This window comes from Panthera tigris, chromosome A2 (assembly GCF_018350195.1).
Source record: "Panthera tigris isolate Pti1 chromosome A2, P.tigris_Pti1_mat1.1, whole genome shotgun sequence".
Classification (NCBI taxonomy): Eukaryota; Metazoa; Chordata; class Mammalia; order Carnivora; family Felidae; genus Panthera; species Panthera tigris.
The window spans coordinates 19,634,581-19,654,355 of NC_056661.1; the positions used below are offsets into that span (position 1 = coordinate 19,634,581).

General features: G+C 35.8%; 1 protein-coding gene across 1 annotated transcript in view; it reads left to right on the forward strand.

The window, feature by feature from the left end:
- The window catches only part of DOCK3 (dedicator of cytokinesis 3), a 579,897-nt gene that overhangs the window by 75,918 nt on the left and 484,204 nt on the right, over positions 1–19,775 (forward strand). Inside the window, exon 2 of the mRNA XM_042979031.1 lies at positions 13,305–13,388. Coding sequence (XP_042834965.1) covers positions 13,305–13,388 — 84 coding nt within the window. The remainder of the gene's footprint in view (positions 1–13,304; positions 13,389–19,775) is intronic.

A 19,775-nucleotide genomic window follows, 5' to 3' on the forward strand; every position in this document is an offset into this window, starting at 1 on the left:
ATGTGAGCCTACTTAAACAAACAAACAAACAAACAAATCACACACACAAAAACACCCTTCTAAACTCGCTAAACAGTAACTCCTCATTCTGTCCTCCCCCTGGTCTAGATATTTTATATAACTGGAATCATGTAACCCTTGTCCTTTGTGTTTGGCTTATATCACTTAGCATAATGTTTTCAAGGCTCATCCACTTGTATCATGCATTAGAACTTAATTACTTTTTATTGTTGACAGTATTTTTTTTTTTTTTTGGCTGACAGTATTTCTGTGTGTGTGTGTGTGTGTGTGTGTGTGTGTGTGTGTGTGTGTGTGTGATGTCTATGTGACATTTACTAATTTGTTGAAGGACACTTAGATTGTTTCCATTTTTTGGCTATTGTGATTAATGCTGCTGTGAAAATTGATGCATATGACTGAGTCCCTGTTTTTAGTTCTTTTTGGTATACACGTAGGAGTGGAATTCTTGGATCATATGGTTGTTCTATGTTTAACTTTTTGAGGAACCACCAAACTGTTTTTCATAGCACCTGCACCATTTTACATTTTCACCAGCAATGTACAAGTGTTCCAATTTCTCCACATCCTTGCCAACACTATTTTCTGTTTTTAAAGAGAAAACAGTAGCCATCCTAGTGGGTGTAAAGTAGGTTTCATTTGCATTTTTCTAATGACTAGTGAAATTGGACACCTTTTCATGTGCTTATTACAGCTATTTGTGAAATGTCTATTAAATCCTTTGCCTGTTTTTGAGTTGGATATATTATTTATTTTTATTTCTGTTAAGTTGTAGGACTTTTTATATATTCTGTACATTAAAGACATGGTTGTCTTTACATGTTTAGAGATATTTTCTCCCATTCTGTGGACTGTCTTTTCACTCTGTTAATAGTGTACCTTGATGGACAAAAGCTTTTAATTTTGATGAAGTCCAATTTATTTTCTTTTGTTGTGCTTTTGGTGTCCTATCTGAGAAACCATTGTCAAATCTAATGTCATGAATTTGCCCATTTTCTTCTGTGAATTTGATAGCTTTAACTCTTATATTTCAGTCTTTGATCCATTTTGAGTTAATTTTTGTATGTGTGTAAGGTTAAGATCTAACTTCATTTTTTTGCATGTGGATATTCAGTTTTCCCGGCACCCATTTCCCAAAGTCTTTTTTCCCCCATTTGATGGTCTTGGCACTCTTGTTAAAATCTGTTGACTATATGTGTCAGGATTCATTTCTGGCTTTTAATTATATTCCAGTGAATCTATGTGGCTGTCTTTATGCCAGTACCATATTGGCTGTTTTCTTTTTTTTTTTTTTTTTTATGTTTTTTTATTTTTAAGAAATCTCTACACCCAACGTGGGGCTTGCACTCACCACCCCGAGATTAAGAGTCATATGCTCTTCTGACTGAGCCAGCCAGGTACCTCCCATATTGTTTTGATCAGTGTAGTAGTAAGTTTTGAAACTAGAATGTGTGAGTCATACAACTTTGTTCTTTTTTTTTGTTTTTTATTAGAGAGAGAGCATGCACGGGAGCAGGGAAGGGGGCAGAGAGAGAAAGAATCCTAAGCAGACTCAGTGCTCAGCATGGATCCCAATGAGGGACTTGATACCATGATCCTGGGATCACAACCTAAACTGAAATCAAGAGTTGGAACTCAACCAACTGAGCCACCCAGGCGCCCCAAACTTTGTTCTTTTTTTTTTTTAAATTTTTTAATGTTTATCTTTGAGAGAGAGACAGAGCGTGAGCAGGGGAGGGGCAGAGAGAGACGGAGACACAGAATTCTAAGGAAGCTCCAGGCTCCGAGCTGTCAGCACACAGCCTGATGCGGGGCTCGAACTCACACATCATGAGATCATGACCTGAGCCAAAGTTGGACGCCCAACCTATTGCTTCACTCAGGCGCCCCACTTTGTTCTTTTTTAAGATTATTTTGGCTACGTGGAGTTTCTTGAGATTTCCTATGAATTTTAGGGTGGGTTTTTCTATTTCTGCAAAAAATACTCTTGGGATTTTGATAGGAATTGCATTGGATCTGTAGATAGCTTTGGGTGGTATTGTCATCTTAACAGTATTAATTCTGTCAATCATGAACATGGGATATGTTTCCACTTATGTAGATTTTTAATTTCTTTCAGCATTGCTTTGTAGTTTTCACCATACCAAGTCCCATGCGTCTTTGGTTAAATTTATTTCTAAGTGTTTTATTCTTTTTTGATGCTATTGTAAATGGAATTGGGTTACAACCAAGGCAAGTATCTGCACTGGTACGTCAGGGATATATCCAAAGTGTGTAACACTGAATTTTTGGTGGACAAGACTCACACTGCCTGCTCTGGCACCAGGCAGTTACTCCAGGAAAGCCGGTTGCTATTCCCATTGCTGGTAGGGGCTGACGAATGGATTGGGATAGCTGATTTGCATATTGTTCTGCCCAGGATCATCAACATCTCCCTTCATCCCTTCATAGTGAGCACTCCTCTATAAGTGTCCAGTTAGGTTCCAGCATTCCAAGATAGTTGATTCTTGTCATTTTTTCCAGTTCACAGGTTCTTTCAGTGGAGGGACCAACTTGTAGAGCTCTCACTCTGCTGTTGTGTGTGACATCACTCTTATTTTTGGATTTTAAGAGTTTTTAAAAATGTATTTAGGACACAAGTCCTTCATCAGATATATGATTTGTAAAGGTTTTCTTCTAGTCTGAGTCTTGTCTTTTCATTCTCTGAACAGTGTCTTTCAAGGAGCAAAAGTTTTAAATTTTGGTGATATGCAGTTTATCAATTTGTCCTTTTATGGATTATGCTTGTCAAAGAAATGTTTGCCTAGCCTGAGGTCACAATGATTTTCTCTGACATTGTCTTCTGGAAGTTTTATAGTTTTAGGTTTATATTTGGGTCTATTATCCATTTCATCCACTTCAAGTTGTTGTTGTTGTTGTTGTTTTAATATGGTACAAGGTATGGACATAAGCTCTTTTTTTTTTTTTTTTTTTTTTTGTATAGATATCCAGTTGTTCTGGCACCATTTGTTGAACAGGCTATCCTTTTGACACTTCAGTTTCTTTGTGTCTTTTAAAAAAATTAGCTGTCTGTATATGTGTGGGTTTATTTCTGGAATCTTTATTTTGTTCCACTGATCTGTTAGTCTGTCTTTACATTAATACCATGATGTTTTGATTTTTGTAGCTTTATAATAATTATTGAAATCAGGTAGTCTTATTTTTTGAGAGACAGTGCACATGCACGTGTCCATGCATGAGCAGGGGAAGGGCCGAGAGAGAGGTAGAGGGAGAATCCCAAGCAGGCTCCATGCTGCTTTCAGCACAGAGCCCACCCTGGGGCTTGATCTCATGAACCACGAGACCATGACCTGAGCCAGCATCAAGAGTCAGATGCTTAACCGATGGAGTCACTCAGGTACTGATGAAATCAGGTGGTCTTAATCTTCTATTTTCTTTTTTAAAGTGTTTTGGCTGTTCTGTCTTTCATTTCTATATAATTTAAAAAATCAGTTTGTCAGTTTCTACAGAAAACTGGGATTTTGATTGAGATTGCACTGAATCTGTAGGTCAACTTGGAGAATATTGCCATTTTAACTGTATGAAGTCTTTCAACTAATAAACAGGGCATATCTATCCATTTATTTGGGTCTTCTATAATTTGTCTCAGGAATATTTTTCTGTGTACAGATTTTTTCCACTTATTTTTGCCCTGTTTACACCTATGTATTGCATATTTTGATGTTATTTTAAATGATAATATTTTTCAAAATCTCCTTTTATGTTTTCTGCTATTATACAGAAATGTGATTGATTTTTGTGTAGTGATCTTGTAATAAGTAAGTGTACTAAACTCACTTACTAGTTCTAGTTACTTATTTGGTAAATTCCATTTGATTTTCTGTCATCTGGATAATAGATAATAGATAATCCTGTCATCTACAAATAGAGTTTTACTTCCTTCTGTTCTAATTTTGATGATGCTTTTTATTTCTTTTTATTTCCTGACTGGGTAGGGTCTTCAATACAATCTTAAAGGTGGTGAGAGTGGGCATATTTTCTTTTTTCTGATCTTAGAGAGAAAGGATTCAGTCTTATAAAGTTGACTTCTGAAAATTAAACTAGTGGATGTCAGTAACCACTGTGGGGGAAAACCAAGAGGTTATGTAGGTTGCCAAAGAGTGTGAAATGTTCTCTGTAGAGAGCAAAGACTGCAGTGTGGTCATAACTGGGGAAGGAATGAATAAAGGGCATGGACAGTCAAGAGAGTGGAAAAGAGAGTTCCAGAGAGCCAGATGTTGGTAGTATTTGTGTGCTCTTCAGAGAAGAGAGACATGAGTTTTTTTTTTGTTTGTTTGTTTGTTTGTTTTTTTTTTTAACAAAGTACAGTTTCTGGAGGATAGTGCTTTACGGTGGGATAAGGTTGGTACTTTTAGGCTTTGTATGACTTGTATGAAATATCTCCTTTAAACTCTTCACCCCCTTTTACAATGGTTTTTTGCTTACCAAACTGCCTTCTAATACACTTGTGTATTCTCCTACCAGTAGTATTGCCTTGAAAAAGGGACATCAGTGTCTTGGATGATGGGAAAGAAAGTTCTACATTAAAAAAGTTAATTATTTAGTAGATTAATTATTTGGGGAGATTAATTATGAGGTGACTACTGTCAGTCAGATGAACTCTCTTGGAATGCCTTCTCATTTGTTGTAAGAAGTAATGCTGTCTTTTAGTTCACTTAGAAGACTGTCATTTTGATTCCTCTTGCTGATAACTAACTTCCCTCTCCTCTTCCTCCCTCTTTTCCCCTCCCCTTCCTCCCCTCCTTTCACCTCCCTTCCCCTCCCCTCCCCTTCCTTCTTAAGATTAAATGTGTTAATATGTGTGATATGCCTAGGAAAGTTCTGGAAATGGGAGTAGGCCTTCATCAGTTTAGTCTGTTTCTGTCAACATTCATCTCTTTCCTATAGCCTTTATAGGTATAGCTTTAAATAGCCTTCCTTTACTCCAAATATTTAATTAACATCTTATTCTGTTTCCACAGCCTAGCACAATTTAACATTTAATGTTTGCATAGCTGTAGATGATATTCTTTTTGTCACTTATGTTGGAAGTACATTTCTAGTATGGTATGGCACAAGGGAGTGGGAATAGGGAAGGAAAGATTATATTTAGGGCAAAGGGAAGTTGAAAGAAAAGTAAAAGCTATGGTTTTCTTCTCTACCTGGCCTTTTAAATAGTTTCAGGCAGTTTTCTTATTAGTACCTGTGTTTATCTGGTTTAAAGGCCTAGTGGCTTATTGAGGATAGATATTTTCATGAATCAATTTACAGTCAGTATCTCTTTCCAAACTTATTTTTATACCTATTTTTCTCAGTCCTGTTAGTGCACATCATGTTTGACTACCTCTATGGATTAAGCATGGCTCATAGAAAAATTCCATTGTAGGTGCTCCTTATCACTCAGTAACTATTCTAAAAAGGAAGGAAGGGAAGTATCTCTAGAAGCAAATTACAGTTACATTGTTATATTTACTTTCTAGTGAGACATTAAATAAAAACTTGGGCCCTTTCTGTAAATTTAATCATTACAGATGCACTGAGGTGGCATTTAAATATATATATATATATATATATATATATATATATTTTTTTTTTTTTTTTTTTTTTTTTTTTTTTTTTTTTAGAGACTAGCTCCATAGTTAATACTCTTCTTTCCATCTCTGTTTTCAATTTATTATACACACTAGATTTTTTCCAGTGTCCTACTAGCCCTTAAGGAATATATAGTCTACTTTTTCTTTTGTATTGCAATGTTTCACTTGCTTTGCATGAGGTAGTGCTAAAGTAATGGCTAATTACCAGTTGTGAAAGAGGTGTGGGTTACTTTGGCATTATTCATGGCCAATTTTTGTGTGCCTTAAGTCAGATTTTCTTTGCTATCCGTGTTCTCCCAGGGTGTGCTGCTCTCTCAATCCAGCTCAAGGAACGCAAATTAACTTCATTATGGGCCCAAACAAAACTTAGTTAAGAGGACAAATCTGTTCTAAGAAATCATGTATTACCAAGCCAAACAAATTATTTTTGTTTGAAGCACATATTTTTCTTTTTATTTTCATTGGTATGGATAATACAGAAATGACTATTGTTGGGATTGTTTCTCATTTAATCTAATAATTATCCTGGCGTTAACAAATAGCAATGCAATAATGCTTCAAATGCAAACTATTTTGTATTTTTTTGACCTAGAAATAAGAAAAATAATCATAAAATATGTAAGAGACTGAAAATATTTTTGTGGGTTTCTTAAGCAGTACTAAGGTGATAATGTGGTACACAGTCTGTATTAAAACTATTAAAAATTTTTTAATTGTTTATTTATTTTTGAGTCAGACATTTAACCAAATGAGCCACCCGAGTACCCCTTAAATTGTCTCTTAACATTAATGTTCCCTATGATTAGAATCAGTCGCAAATCTTCATCTGTCAATGCTGATCTGTAATGAGATTTTATGTTTTTCATCTTTAAAAAAATTTTATTTTGAGAGAGAGAGCACGAGTGGGGATGGGCAGAGAAGAGGGAGAGAGAGAATCTCAAGGGGCTCAATGCTGTCAGCACAGATCCCAAAGCACGGCTTGAACTCACAGTGAGATCATGACCTGAGCTGAAATCGAGTGTTGGATGTTTAATGACTGAGCCACCCAGACGCCCCTCTGTTTTTCATCTTTATAAATACTTTTTAAGACAGATAGATATTACTAAATACTGATGTCAGCCTGTAGGCACATATTTAATTTGAGAATATTCATTATTTGGAAGGCATTTATGGAATTTATTAGCATCTTCTCTTGTTATCTGCCTTTTAGCCTGTCATTACATTTGAGATTAAAGTATTTCCAACCAATAGTTAGGTGGAAGTTCCTCAGTTGCACCATTATATGGGTTTTGAAATACGAAAATTTCCTTTGCAGTTGCATTGAAGTTTAAAAAAAAAACTGCAGGAACTGTATTTTGAGCACAAAAATGTGTACGATCCAAATTTGGGTTAGAATGGAGATACTGTTCCTTTTTTTTAACTTTTGAAAGGATGAGGAGTTTATAAAGCAGCTTAACATTAGTTGTGATTCACATTGGCATCAAAATATCTTTAATGTAGTTATGTTTCACAAATAAGTGTGATTTTAATTGGATTCACTAATAAACATTATCAAGACTGGAAGCAAAAATTAATTTCCAAAGCCATTTATTATTTGATAATAGTGGATGAAGGAAGTTCTCATTCAGAAAAATTGCAGTCACAGCTTGAAATACAATAAAACTGCAATAAAACCTGACCACTACTAAGCCATCTTGCTGCTGGATACTTTAGCAAGTCAGTATACTTCCCTTATGTTTCTTATAAAAATTCACAGAGGTGAAGATGATCAAGTCCATGTGAGCAAATGAAGTTCATTGTTGGCTAATGGCAGACTAACACATGAGAGTCATATAATTTCTGTAGAGTACTTGCTGATGATCATACAATGAATAACCACAGGTTTTAAACATCTTACATTTTTATAAGCTTTGGAAATTGGTCTAATTAAGTTATTTTCAGCTCATGTATATATTTACTACCATTAATTATAACACATCTTAGTAGCTTCCACTTCAGATGGTACCGAGTTAATGTCTCAACTTGTTCAGTCACTTCAGACTTGGAATTGACTTCTTGAATATAACCGAGCAGTATCAGTAATACATGTTGACTTATTAAGAGTCAAGGAAAGCCACTTGCATTTCTTTGCCTTTTAAAAAAAGTATATCATTCGGTGGTTTTAATGTATTTAAAAAGTTGTGTAATCATCATCACTGTCTGATTCCAGAAAATTTTCATCTCCATAAAGAATCCCTGTATCCAATGACAGTCACTCCACATTCCTCTCTCCCCTCCAAGGATATGGAATTTACTAATCTGCTCTCTGTATCCATGGATATGCCTATTCTGGACATTTCATTTGAATGGAATCCTACAATATGTAGCCTTTTGTGTCTGGCTTCTTTAATTTAGCATAAGTTTTCAAAGCTCATCATGATAGTAGCATGTATCAGTACTTCGTTCTTTTTATGGATGATACTATTCCATTGAATGGATATACTGCATTTTGTTTATACCTTTATCCATTTGATGGATATATGGATTGTTTCTACTTTTTGACTATTACAATTGTGTTGTAAACCTTTGTGTCTAACTTTTTGTGTGAGCATATGTTTTCAAGTTTTCTTGGGGTGTATATGTAGGAGTGGAAATACTGGATCATATAATAATTACACATTTAACTTTTTGAGGAAGTGCCAAACTGTTTTCTACACCAGCTGTACCATTTTATATTCCTACCAGCAATACATCCCTACATTTTTTAAATGTTTATTTATTTGAGAGAGAGAGGGAGAGAGAAAGAAGAGAAGAGAAGAGAGAGAGGAGGAGGGGCCGAGAGAGAAGGAGACCCAGAATCTGAAGCACAGAGCTGTCAGCACAGAGCCTGATGGGGGGCTTGAACTCATGAATGTAGAGATCATGACTTGAACTGAAGTCAGACACTTAACTGACTGAGTCACCCAGGATCCCCAGCATCCCTACATTTTTATTGTCAAACTTTTTTTTTAATTTGCTTTTTTAAAAAAAATTATTTTTAAAATTTATATCCAAGTTAGTTAGCATGTAGTGCAACAGTGATTTCAGGAATAGATTCTTTAATGCCCATTACCCATTTAGCCTATCCCCCTCTCCCACATCCCCACCAGCAACTCTCTGTTCTCCATATTTAAGAGTCTCTTAAGGACTGAGAACAAACCAAGGGTAGATGGGGGTGGGGGAGAGGGGAAAGTGGGTGATGGGCAGGGAGAAGGGCACTTGTTGGGATGAGCACTGGGTGTTGTATGGAAACCAATTTGACAATAAGTTATATTAAAAAAAAAAGAGTCTCTTATGTTTTTGTCCCCCTCCCTATTTTTATATTATTTTTGCTTCCCTTCCTTTATGTTCATCTGTTTTGTGTCTTAAAGTCCTCATATGAGTGAAGTCATATGATATTTGTCTTTCTCTGACTAATTTCGCTTAGCATAATACCCTCTAGTTCCATCCATGTAGCTGCAGATGGCAGGATTTCATCCTTTTTGATTGCTGAGTAATACTCCATTGTGTGTGTGTGTGTGTGTGTGTGTATGTATATGTATATGTATATGTATATGTATATGTATATGTATACATACACACACACACACACACACACACACACACACCCCGTATCTTCTTTACCCATTTACCTATCCATGGGTATTTGGGCTCTTTCCATACTTTGGCTATTGTTGATAATGCTGCTATAAACATCGGGGTGCATATGCCCCTTCGAAACAGCATACCCATATCCCTTGGATAAATACCTAGTAGTGTAATTGCTGGGTCGTAGCGTAGTTCTATTTTTAATTTTTTGAGGAACCTCCATACTGTTTTCCAGAGTGGCTGCACCAGTTTGCATTCCCACCAGCAGTGCCAAAGAGATCCTCTTTCTCCACATCCACACCAACACCTGTTGTTGCCTAAGTTGTTAATGTTAACCATTGTGACAGGTGTGAGGTGGTATCTCATTGCGGTTTTGACGATGAGTGATGTTGACAATTTTTTCATGTGTCGGTTGGCCATCTGGAGGTCTTCTTTGGAGAAGTGTCTATTTATGTCTTTTGCCCATTTCTTCACTGGATTATTTGTTTTTTGGGTGTTGAGTCTGATGAGTTCTTTATAGATTTTGGATACTAACCCTTTATCTGATATGTCGTTTGCAAATATCTTCTCCCATTCTGTTGGTTGCCCTTTAGTTTTGCTGATTGTTTCCTTCACTGTGTAGAAGCTTTTTATTTTGATGAGATCCCAAAAGTTCATTTTTGCTTTTGTTTTCCCTTGCCTCCGGAGATGTGTTGAGTAAGAAGTTGCTGTGGCCAAGCTCAAAGAGGTTTTTGCCTGCTTTCTCCTCAGGGATTTTGATGGTTTCCTGTCTTACATTTAGGTTTTTCATCCGTTTTGAGCTTATTTTTGTGTATGATGTAAGAAAGTGGTCCAGGTTCATTTTCCTGCATGTCGCTGTCCAGTTTTCTCAGCACCACTTCCTGAAGAGACTGTCTTTATTCCATTGGATATTTTTCCCTGCTTTGTCAAAGAGTAGTTGGCCGTATGTTTGTGGGTCCATTTCTGTTTTTTTTTATTCTATTCAATTGATATGAGTGTCTGTTTCTTTGCTAGTACCATACTGTCTTGATGATTACAGCTTTGTAATACAGCTTGAAGTCTGGGATTGTGATGCCTCCAGCTTCGGTTTTCTTTTCAAGATTGCTTTCGTTATTCAGGATATTTTCTGGTTCCATACAAATTTTAGGATTGTTTGTTCTAGCTCTGTGAAGAATGCTGGTGTTATTTTGATAGGGATTGCATTGAGTATATGTAGATTGCTTTGGGTAGTAGCGACACTTTAACAATGTTTGTTCTTCTAATCCATGAGCATGGAATATTTTTCCATTTGCTTTGTGTCTTCTTCAGTTTCTTTCATATGCTTTTTATAGTTTTCAGTGTATATTTTATCTATTCTTATCTTGATGAATAGTTGGGTTGTTTCCAGTTTTGGGCTATTGTGAATAAAGTTGCTGTGAACATTCTTGTGGAAGTTATTTGTTTTGAGTCACTCTGGTGAGGGGTTTATCAATTTTTCTGCATCTTCTTTTTTTTTTTTTTTACTGAAGTATAGTTGATGCACATTGTTACATTAATTTTAGGTGAACAACATAGTGATTCAACAACTCTATAGGTTATGCTATTCTCATCACAAGTATAGTTACCATCTGTCACCATATAACATTATTATAGTAGCATTGATTAACATTCCCTATACGGTACCTTTCATCCCTGTGACGTTCATTCCATAAGTGAAACCTGTACCTTCCACTCTCCACCCATTTGCCCATTTCTTCAAATGCTGCCCCTCTGGCAACTACAAGTTAGTTCTGTGTATTAATGGGTCTTTTTCTGTGTTTTTTTGGTCTGTTTTGTTTTTAGATTCCACACATAAGTGAAATAATATGGTATTTTTCTTTTTCTTTCTAACTTACCTCACTTAGCATAATACCCTCTATGTCCATCCATATTGCTGTGAATGGCAAGGTTTCTTTCTTTTTTGTGAGTAATATTCCACTGTGTATATACACACATATATATATGTATACCACATCTTCTTTATTCATCTACTTATAGACACTTAGGTTGCTTCCATATCTTGACTATTGTAAATAATGCTACAATAAACATAGGGCTGTTTATATCTTTTTGAATTCGTGTTCTCATTTTCTTTGGGTAAATACTTAATAGTGGAATTACCAGGTCATATGGCATTTCTGTTTTTAATTTTTTGAGGAGCCTCCATACTGTTTTCTGCAGTGTTTGTACCAATTTACATTCCCATCATGAGTGTTCCCTTTTCTCCACATTCTCACCAACACTTACTACTTTTTGTCTTTTTGATACTAGCGATTCAAAGAACTTACTTTATTTTTATTTTTTGTGAGCAAAATGTAGCTCTTTTTTGAATTCAGGAATAGAATTTAATGATTCATCACTTACATATAATACCCAGTGTTCACCATAACAAGTGCCCTCCTTAATAGCCATCACCCATTTAGCCCATCTCCCTCTGTCAACCCTTAGTTTTCTATCATGAAGAGTCTTTTGTAGTTTCATTCCCTCCCTCTCTTTTTTCCTCCTTCCCATATCTTCATCGGTTTTGTTTCCTAAATTCCCACATATGATTGAAATCGTATGGTTTTTGTTTTTCTCTGACTTGTTTCGCTAGACATAATACACTTTAGCTCCATCCACATCATTGCAAATGGCAAGATTTCATTCTTTTTGATGGCCGGGTAATATTTCCCACATCTTCTCTATCCATGTCGTTGCAAATAGCAAGATTTCATTTTTTATGGTTGAGTAATATTCCTGTTTGTGTGTGTGTGTGTGTGTGTGTGTGTGTGTGTGTGTGTGTGTGTATGTATTACATCTTCTTTATTCATCTGTGGATGGACAGTTGGGTTGCTTCCATATCTTGGCTATTGTAAATTATGATGCAATAAATATGGGATTCTGATTGGTATGACATATTTTTTCTGTTGTACATTTGCTTTTTATTTCATTAATTTCTGTTTATATTTTTATTATGAGTACTTTGTTTCTCAAAGTATATTCATATTTATTTGGTGATTCTGTTTTTCTCAATGTTTATTTTTGAGAGAGAGAGACAGAGCGCAAGTGGGGCAGGGGTAGAGAGAGAGGGAGACACAGAATCCGAAGCAGGCTTCAGGCTCTGAACTATCAGCACAGAGCAGGGCTTGAACTCATGAACTGTGAGATCATGACTTGAGCCAAAGTCAGATACTTAACTGACTGAGCCACCCAGGTGTCCCTATTTAGTTATTCTCTGTAAAACTATCTGTTTTGGGGTGTCTGGGTGACTCAGTTAAGCATCTGACTCTTGATTTCATTCAGCTCAGGTTATGACCTCACAGTTGTGGGATCGAACCCCGTGTTGTGGTCGTGGGATCCACACCCAGTGTGGAGCCTGCTTGAGATTCTCTCTCTCCCTCTCCTCCTACTCCTCCCCTGTGCATACATGTGCTCTCTCTTTCTCAAAAAAAAAAAAGCCTGTTATATTCGATCAGAAGCCTCCAGTGTTTATTTCTTCTTAAGTAATTGAAGTATATTTGCCCCAGAAGGACAGGTGAATGTAAGTCATGCTGATGGAGAGAGACACTCTGATTACAGAAGCATTTTCACACACATACACACACCACTGAGGAACAGTAATTTTGCTAAAATATATTTTGGTATTCTGAGCTACTTAATATTACTGCTCAAAATACAGATTAAGTTGAAAGGGGCTTAGAAATTTGAAAGATGAATTAGTGAAGAAGGGAGAGTATATATTTAAGAAAAGTTAGGGCTTAATTTCAGTGACATTGACCTTGTCTCAGTATTTAAAAATGCTAACAGATGGGGTACCTGGGTGACTCAGACTTTAGCTCAGGTCATGATCTTGCAGTTCGTGAGTTTGAGCCCTACATCGAGTCCCATATTGGGCTCTCTGCTGTCAGTGTGGAGCCTGCTTCAGATCTTTTGTCTCCCTCTCTCTGCCCCTCCCCTGCTCACGTGCATTCTCTCTGGTTCTCTCAAAAATAAATAAACATTAAAAAATCTTTAAAATGCTAATTGATGTATTTGCCTTTGTTTTTCTAGTGATATGCAGCTTTCGAGGATCTGTCCCTCAAGGGTTGGTCTTAGAAATAGGAGAAACGGTCCAGATTTTTGAAAAATGTGAAGGTAAGTATGGATGTATACAGCACACAAATAGTGATACTTTTGGGTAGCATGATATATATTTATTTTGTGGTAATAGATTATCAGCAATCGTTTTGAAACCATAACCAACCACATTATGGTACATTGGGTAGCGTTAGATATATTTATTTTGTGGTAATAGATTATCAGCAATCGTTTTGAAACCATAACCAACCACATTATGGTACATTGTTATAAAATCCTTCCTGATCTATTTTTATCATAAAGGTATGAGCTATTTTGGCTCTAATAGCAACAATTAAATAACTAATTGTTAGCTCTCAGAATGTAATTTTTACATATTATGTCAAATGATTAATTTTGATTTTACAATCAAATAGATAATTTTCTACCCATACTTAGCTGCATTTGAATAGAATTGAATTGTAATTAGTTCATTTGTGTGTTTCTGTTTGATTGGCTGGACGTGATGATCAGTTATAATTAAAACAAGGCAGTAAATATGTGCTCAAATGAAGTTTGGCTTGACTATTAGCCTCTTCTGTGACATATGTGAGTATTTCTGCTGTAACATTTATGTATTATTGAAAATGTGACATTTTTCAAAATCATGTACTCCTATCAACAAGATATATGGTAAAAATAAAGTTAGGGAGAAATCACACAAAATCAGAGTATTGACAGAAACAAAATCGTTACCATGGATAAGGATCTGGGCAGCCTATGCTGGCAGTTCAGCAGGACTAGAAGCCATCTCAAATTATATAACAGAATGGAAATGTTCCTATGTGGGCATGGAGACGATGCACATGAAAATGGAGTTCTGATTCAGTTGCCTGCTGTTAAGATGGATATGGAAGTAAGTGTAACTCAGGAATCATGTAAATTTGAGAGTGCACTTTTCTGGAAAGGGAGCTCTAGTGCAGCACTCATTTAAAATTTTCTTAAAACAGAAATATAAATTAGTACCCCTCACGATAAAAACTCTTAGCAAAATAATAGAAGAAAATTTTCTTAAAAATTTTTTTTTTAATGTTTATTATTTTTGAGAGAGAGAGAGCGAGAGAGTGAGTGAGCAGGTGTGGGGCAGAGAGACACAGGGACAGAATCTAAAGCAGGCTCCAGGCTCTGAGCTGTTAGCATAGAGCTTGACGTGGGGCTCGAACCCACGAACCGTGAGATCATAATCTGAGCCAAAGTCAAGATACTTAACTGACTGAGCTACCCAGGCCCCCCTAGAAGGGAATTTTCTTAATCTGGTAAAAGATACCTACTAAAAAGCCATAGCAAATATCATTCGGTTGTAAAGTATTGAAAGATTTCCCACTGAGATCTAAAAATAAGATAAGGAGACTTGCTATCATCATGTCATTTGAACATTGTATTGGCAGTACTAGCTAGTGTGGTAATAAGTACTAACTAGTGTGGTAATAAGAAAAATAAAATACATAAAGAATGGAAAGGTAAAATTGAAACTATCATTTGTATATGATATAATTGTGTATCCAGTAGATTCTATAAAAAAACTATAGGAATAAATAAGGGAACTTAAAAATATTATGGCTACAGTATCAATATTTTAAATATATATTATTTTCTATGTATTTGCAATTAGAAACTAGAAGATGAATTAAAGAAACAATACTATTTATATAGTATCACAAACAGTAAATGCCTAAAAGTAAATCTAATAAAAAATGATGAGCACTGGGTGTTGTATGGAAACCAATTTGACAATAAATTATATTTAATATAAAAAATAAAAAAATGAAGGATCTACATTAAAGACTATAAAATATTATTGATAAAAATTATTTTTATTTTTATTTTTATTTTTATTTTTTTTATTTATTTATTTTTTAATATATGAAATTTACTGTCAAATTGGTTTCCATACAACACCCAGTGCTCATCCCAAAAGGTGCCCTCCTCAATACCCATCACCCACTCTCCCCTCCCTCCCACCCCCCATCAACCCTCAGTTTGTTCTCAGTTTTTCAGAGTCTCTTATGCTTTGGCTCTCTCCTACTCTAACCTCTTTTTTTTAAAATTTTTTTCCTTCCCCTCCCCCATGGGTTTCTGTTAAGTTTCTCAGGATCCACATAAGAGTGAAACCATATGGTATCTGTCTTTCTCTGTATGGCTTATTTCACTTAGCATCACACTCTCCAGTGCCATCCACGTTGCTACAAAGGGCCATATTTCATTCTTTCTCATGGCCACATAGTACTCCATTGTGTATATAAACCACAATTTCTTTATCCATTCATCAGTTGATGGACATTTAGGCTCTTTCCATAATTTGGCTATTGTTGAGAGTGTTGCTATAAACATTGGGGTACAAGTGCCCCTATGCATCAGTACTCCTGTATCCCTTGGTTAAATTCCTAACAGTGCTATTGCTGGGTCATAGGGTAGGTCTATTTTTAATTTTTTGAGGAACCTCCACGCTGTTTTCCAGAGTGGCTGCACCAATTTGCATTCCCACCAACAGTGCAAGAGGGTTCCCATTTCTCCACATCCTCTCCAGCATCTATAGTCTCCTGATTTGTTCATTTTGGCCACTCTGACTGGCGTGAGGTGATACCTGAGTGTGGTTTTGATTTGTATTTCCATGATGAAGAGCAACGTTGAGCATCTTTTCATGTGCCTGTTGGCCATCCGGATGTCTTCTTTAGAGAAGTGTCTATTCATGTTTTCTGCCCATTTCTTCACTGGGTTGTTTTTCGGGTGTGGAGTTTGGTGAGCTCTTTATAGATTTTGTATACTAGTCCTTTGTCTGATATGTCATTTGCAGATACCTTTTCCCATTCCATTGGTTGCCTTTTAGTTTTGTTGGTTGTTTCCTTTGCTGTGCAGAAGACTTTTATCTTCATAAGGTCCCAGTAGTTCATTTTTGCTTTTAATTCCCTTACCTTTGAAGCTGATTCTAACATTTATATGAAAATGCAGAAGGTTACAAATAGCCAAGATAATCATGAAGAAGGCAATAAACTGGAAATTTTATACTACCGGATATCAAGTTTTATTATAAATGAAGACATTGTGGTTTTGGGGTAAAGACAGAATAATGAAACAGAATAGGGAGTCCAGAGACAGACTATCATGTATATTGTCCAGTGATATATGAAAAAGGTGATAATTGCAGCACATTGGGGGAAATGATGTCCTTTACTAGAGGTGATACTGGGCCACCTGGAATAAAAAAATGATAGCCTATTCAATAAATGGTATCGTGTCAATATTGAAAGCAATGAATCTTGATCTCTACCTCATACCATTTGCGCTATATACAATTCCAGATGGAAGGTAGACCTAAATATGAAATGCAAAACCATAATGTACTTTGAAGAAAGTAGAGGCAAATATTCTTCTTGGCCTTTGGGTAGACAGACAATGATTTTTGATAAGGATCGAAAAGCACTAAGCATAAAGGAAAAGATTGGTAAGTTGTACTTTATTCAAATGAAGATCTGTTGTTCAGAAGACATCATTAAGGAGAGAAAAAAGGCAGGTTAGAGAGTGAGAGAGATGTTTGACAAGACTTGTATTTGAGTATATAAGGAACTACTACAAATCAAAATTAAGACATTCCAATAGAAAAATGAGCAGAAGGCTTGACTAGGCTTGGCTCTTCACAAAAGATACTCCAGTTCATAAACATATGGAAAGGTGTTTAATTTAAGTCAGCAGGTAAATACAAATTAAAACCACAGTGAGATACAACAGTACAGCCACTGGAATGACTAAAATCTAAAACACTGGCAATACCAAGTGCTGGTAAGGGTATAAAACAACTGTTAACTTTCATACACTGCTGGTGGGAGAGGAAAAGGGATAACCAGTTTGGAAAAGTATTTGGCACTATTTACTAAAGTTGAATCAACACATACTGATGATGTAGCAAATCTCTTTGTAGGTGTATATCCAAGAGCAAAATACATGTATAAGATGTTAGTAATTGCTTTATTCATAATTGCTGCAAAGTAGGAAAAAACCATATGTTCATCAACAGTAGAATGAGTAAATAAATTGTGGTATATTGCTTCCAATGAATGTGATACGGAACGGAAAATGATATATTGTTACTACATAGAACAATACGGATGAATATCACAGATACATTCTTGACAGAAGTCAGATGTAAAAGTTTATGTTATGGTTCTGTGCTCATAAAGTACAGAACCAGGTAAAACCAATAGCTGGTGATATTTGTCAGAATAGTGGTTAGAAAACCACTCCTATCTCGCTTCTTTTTCTGAGAGTATATCTATGATATTGTTGTGTGTAGTAACAATCCATTTTCCTTTCTGTATCACATTCAACTTAAGGGTGTGTGTATGTGTCAAATGACTGGAAGAGACAGGAGTGACATTTGGGATGCTGATAACATTTTACTTATCTGAGTGGTGGACATACAGTTGTATATTCTTTGAAAGTTTACTTAGTTGTAGACTAATGATTTGTACACTTATGAATGTTACATATCAATAAAAAATTTACTTTAAAAAATAAAAGGACTTGGAAAAAATTTTTATAAAAGTTAAAAAATGTAACAACATGGAGGCATCTAAAAAAATGTGCTGAACGAAAGAGCCAGATATGAAAGTTCACATTCTATATGATTCCACTTATATGAACCTCAAGAACAAGGAACACTACAAATCTGTGGTGATAGAAGACAGAATAGTGATTTCCTGGGAGAGTATTGACTGGAAAGAGGCATGAAGGAACTTTCAGGGTGATTGAAAATTTCTGTCTTGATGAAATATGGGTTACATGGGTGTTACATTTGCCAAAGCTTATAGAATGGTACATTCACAATGTGCATTTCACTGTGTGTAAATTATGCATCAATGAAATGGATTTTTGCAAAAAAGGACAAAAGTCAAATTACAGACTGGAAAAACTTTTTTGGTGATGTAACTGGCAAAGATAAATAGAATATAAAAGAACTCATAAACCAGTGAAAACAAATAACAGATGAGTAGAAAAATGAAGAAAAATATGACCAGGGATTTCACAGCAGTCTTGTCAGCAGTCAAGGAATAGCAAGTTACAATCAGGATGATGAACAATTCCATACTCATTAGAAGACTAAAATGTCTCATATATTGAGTTGTTGGCACAGTTGTTTCAGTGGGCATGCTTATACACTGGGGATATCTTGTGATGGTATATGTGCATATCCTGTGATTTAGCAGTTTAACTTCTAAGTTTATACCTCAAAGAAGTGTTTTTAAGGTAGCCTAATAAAATCATAAGTGGGTTACAAATTCTATTTAGTGCTCACTATCAGCATTAATAAAAAGTAGATTAAAGTGTCGAGTATATTGCTGTATCAGTTATTATCCAATTACAGTAATAATTTGAATAGGGAATATTTAATATAAATGTTAACTAGTAAAAAGTGGCTATTTACTGAAAGGGGTAAAAAACATTCAAAGGGATATAGAAATAACAAAAGCAGGAGTCAGCAACTACCTCAGCAACTGAGGTAGAACCAGTAAGCAAGAAACTAAGAATTTAAAAGAATACTCCCTTGCCTCAAGGCAAAGATTCAGATCCTTTTGGAAAGGTCATGGCTGTCATAGGAACAAGTAGCCTGTCAATGGGGAAGAAACTTTCCAGAGGGCATGGATTGGAACTCATCTATAGGAATAATCTGCTGGGTAGCAGAAAAACTTACGGAATGACATGAGTGAGCCAGAGCTGTCCATAGGTGTAGCTCCTCAGACTTGCCAGAGCCTAAGAGCCATAGCTTGTCTGTGGAGGTGACTGAGGTAAGCACCACTGGGCCTCCAACATGCCAGTTACCTGGCTAGGCTGCTTACAATAAAACAACAGTGCACCAGAACCAGGAAGGGAAGCTCTCCTTTCTGCTCTGGCCTTGCATTGTCCCATTAGTACCCTCTATTGACAAAGCCTAATGCTGGACGTTTTGACAAAGAAGAAATGGTGATATGTCTATATTAGTCTGGGTTTTCCAGAGAAACAGAACCAGTGGGAGATATGTGTATATTATATTATACACACATACATATGTGTGTATATATATATGTGTGTGTTGTATATATATGTATACATATACATATATATATACATATACATGTATGTACATATATACATATACACATATACATACATATACACATATATACATATACCCATGTACATATATATGTATATATATTACAAGGAATTGGTTTGCATGGTAATGGAGGTTAACAAGTCTCAGCATCTTTAATTGGCAAGCTAGAGAACCAAGAGAACCAATGTTCTAGTCATAGTCAGAAGGCCTGAGAACCAGGAGAACTGATGGTGTTAAGTTCCAGTCTGATTCCAAGCCTGAATGCAGAAGACCAGAGTCCTAGCTTGAAAACAGGCAGAGAAAGTGAAATCTCTCTT